The sequence below is a fragment of the Pinus tabuliformis genome, chromosome X, assembly GCF_031772625.1.
Source record: "Pinus tabuliformis cultivar Carrire ecotype Pingquan chromosome X, CPIR1, whole genome shotgun sequence".
Classification (NCBI taxonomy): Eukaryota; Viridiplantae; Streptophyta; class Pinopsida; order Pinales; family Pinaceae; genus Pinus; species Pinus tabuliformis.
The window spans coordinates 1006538862-1006542562 of NC_142308.1; the positions used below are offsets into that span (position 1 = coordinate 1006538862).

The following is a 3701-nucleotide window of genomic DNA, read 5'->3' on the forward strand; positions in this document are numbered from 1 at the left end:
CCTCTAAGTGGATTGATATTCATTTATTTTTTATCATTCTCGAATTATTTTATGACAACCAAACAAAAATATTCAAAAATAAATTTCAATTATACCTGTTAGAATTATTATCAATGCAAGCCTACCGCTCAATTGTTAAAAGTTGTAAAGAAGAGTTTCGACATTTCTTTATGGTTGAATATCTTGGAAAAAACTAAATTGCATTTTTTTCTTCAAAATTTAAATTGGTTAAATTGTTTCGTATTCATGTTTTCTTGGAATACATATTAATGAAAATTAAACTAATGCAATCAAATTCAAGCTAGAAATTTGTTTCCTACATACTAAAATAATATATCTAAAGTGTTTGATATTTACAAGGAATATTATGATAAGTTAAAATTATTTATTATAGATGAATAATTGTAGTATAGTCTCTATAACAGAAAAGGAAAGTGTTTCCAATTTCTTGTTCGTTTGGAATATGATGGTTCTTTGAAAATAAATGGATTTATATAGTCCAATCTTTGTAATTATCTAAATGACTAAGAAAAATACTTAAGAGAAATATCTATGGTTATTTTTTTAGTTCTTTCAAAAAAAATTATTTTAAATTTCCTCTAAGTTAGGAATATGATGGATAATTAAGAAAGAAGGATTTATATGGTGTGATCTTTTGTTTGTAATTTTCTAAATCATCATTAAAAAAAGGCATAAAAATATGCCTGGTAATTCCTACGAAAACTAATTATGATTATTTATTTTATATATTTAATGAAAAATAACCTATTTGAAGGATAATTTCATAGTTGAAAAAATCATACTATTTAATATTATATTTTATTTAAATTGATATTGACTCTTTATAATCTTATATGTATATGCAAAAGACTTAATGCCATTTTTTCTGTCATTTTTTTTTATGAATGGTAAACAAAAAGTAATATGAATATAACACTTGAGTTTTGGTGGAGGATTATATTTCAAGGAGAATAGTTGCGATGGTGCTGGGAGCGTGAACGGAACTAGGGTTCAGCGAAACCCCATCGACACCGACGGCTCTGAGAGGAAGACACACACAGTTTGCAAGATTCCTCACTACAGCGTGACAGGGCTGCAGGGTACGAGCAGAAGGTCATGGATCAACCTCAGGGGGGGGCGTCAGAGCCCTCCCCTTCACAGCATAGGCCTGAGCAAACTGTTATCTTTGGTTTAGTGGACCTGGAAGTCCTGAACAAAGGGAAACAGCAGCAAAACAGTGAAAAGGAGACAGGACAGAGGAACAACAAGGACAACAATGAGCCAGAAAGACAAGAAAATCCAGATCCAAGCCCGAAGATCTCCTCATCAACCTGTCGACCAGTGGCCAAAGAACGGCCACGAATAGAGCTGCCTGGCGACATAATAGAAAGGAGAATAGAGTACATGACGGATCACGCCCTCATTGGGAAGTTCATTGGGTTTTGGCCGACTGAAAGAGCTTTATATGGTTGGATTGCGGCAAAATGGAAACCAAAAGGAGACGTTACTCTTCAGCTGGGACCGAAAGGCTTCTTCACCGCAATTTTCTTCTGTCTCGAGGACAAATACAGGGTCCTGGCAGAAGGGCCTTACTTCTTTAATGCAGCAGGACTATATCTGAGGGAATGGATTCCAAGATTTAACCCAGATAAAGAAGACCTCACTTGGGCTCCGGTATGGATCAGATTATACTCTCTTCCAGATGAATACTGGGAAGAAGAAATACTCAAGGGCATTGGAAATGGAGTGGGAACATACATCAGAGCAGCAGAAGAAACCAAATCCCGTAAGTATGTCTCCTATGCTCGTATCTGTGTTTTTATCCGCTTAAATGAAGCGCTACCAGAGTCGATAACTCTTGCCCACAGAGACGAAGAATGGATCCAGCCGCTGGACTACGAACACGTGCCCTTCAGGTGCAGAAAATCCCATGCACTGGGGCATCTCTTCAGAGACTGTCCCCTAAATGCCAAAGTCAACCCCCCTGCCTCTTCTGATAACCCGTCCCAAGACGGCTTTACCAAAGTCTCAAACCGGAAGCGCTCGCATAAAAAGCCTCAGAATGTAACCAAACCCCAGCCTAACAGACCCTTCGATCCAGCCTCCAAGAACAGCTTTGACATTCTTGCTAATACCCCTGAGGATCAACCCCTGACCTCTGATCCCATCCCTTCGCGACCTTCCTCTTCTTCCCACCCACCTCCCTCTGATCCCCCCTCCAAATCTCACACCCTCATCCTCTCCCCTTCTATCCTAAGCAGAAGTCAGAAAGACCCAATGGAGATTCACAAGAACATGGAAGTGGACGGCAAGGAAGAAGTACCCCAGGACTCAGAAAACAATATAGAAGATAGCAATGAAGTGCAGCAGATGGAAGAAGAGCCAGAGAGTGTAGACCTAAATGGTCTGGATATTCTGGAACTGGAACAAGCATGTAAAAAACGAGCATATGATTCCATATCTGAGCTTCAGCTCGACAAGCTCGAAGTAGTCATCTCAAGAGCCTTCCATCAACACCAACTCGGGATACAACCAGGTAGTCATTGGGATAGCAGCCTGCGCCCAAAGGATTCCAAGAAGAGAGGAAGGAAAACAGACCTCCAGCGAACCATTGAGGTAGGGAAAATCCTGGTAGATTCAGGCAGATATGCTAAGTTAACAAAGTACTACAGGCCCTCCAACAATAATTGAACCATGAAGCTTGTATCCTGGAACATAAGAGGGCTCAACAGCCCCGGAAAAATCAGGATGTTAAAAAACATGATCAAAGTGGAAAAGCCGCAGATGTGCTTTCTCCAGGAAACCAAATGTAACAGTTCCACCCTAGGCAACATACTTTCAAAAGCATGGCCAGGCTGTAGATCGGTAGTTGTAGATGCCATGGGAGCCTCAGGAGGACTAGCCATAGCATGGAACACTCAAGCAGTAACTCTCACAGACTTTCATGCCTCTCATCACCTTATCCAGGTAGCCTTCCATATATTGGGCACCAATATTCATGGCAATTTATCTAATGTTTACTTTCCACAAGAAACAGGAAGCAAGATCATGCTCCTAGACACCATAGAAGCTCTAAGCAACAATAGAAGACACCCTCTATGGATTGTGGCAGGGGACTTTAATATGATCACCAATAGCGAGGAAAAGATAGGAGGAAGAAACAGAATGGAGCCGGAAGTTGCTCGCTTTAAGAACTTCATCCAAGATGCGTCTCTAATCGATCTGCCGTTCTGCAATGGCAACTTCACCTGGAGCAATCGCAGAGCTGGAAAATCCCAAATCGCCTCCAAATTAGACCGCTTTCTCATCTCTGATAATGCGGTACACCTAGGTGGAGATATCTCAGCAGAAATTTTGGCACACACCGGGTCGGATCACTGGCCGATTGCCTTACAATGGAGGAGACCAGGAGATTTGACCAAAAGACCTTTCTGCTTTGAGGGATTCTAGCTATCGCACCCTGCATTCAAGGATTTCGTCAAGACCACTTGGGACTCTTTCGCTCCCCCAGAAGGCGCAAAAATGTACCAATTTCAACAGAAGCTCAGATTTCTAAAAAATCAACTAAAAATATGGAATCGGGAGACCTTTGGCAACATATTCAAGGCGCAACAAGAATTGAATCAAGAGCTGGTGAATCTCCAACAAAAGATAATCACAGAAGGGCATACGGAAACTACTCTGGACGAGGAGCGGCTCCT

The 3701-nt window shown here is 40.9% G+C and overlaps 1 protein-coding gene across 1 annotated transcript; it reads left to right on the forward strand.

The window, feature by feature from the left end:
* Positions 1-2694: 2694 nt before the first annotated feature.
* On the forward strand, positions 2695-3450 carry LOC149143154 (uncharacterized). Its single transcript, XM_089451708.1, has one exon. It carries the CDS (start codon positions 2695-2697, stop codon positions 3448-3450), a length of 756 nt encoding a protein of 251 aa, XP_089307834.1.
* The last annotated feature ends 251 nt before the right edge of the window (positions 3451-3701 follow it).

Bases quoted from the DNA above. Each gene is read 5' to 3' on its own strand.
- LOC149143154 (XM_089451708.1), top strand. From the start codon at position 2,695: ATGAAGCTTGTATCCTGGAACATAAGAGGGCTCAACAGCCCCGGAAAA.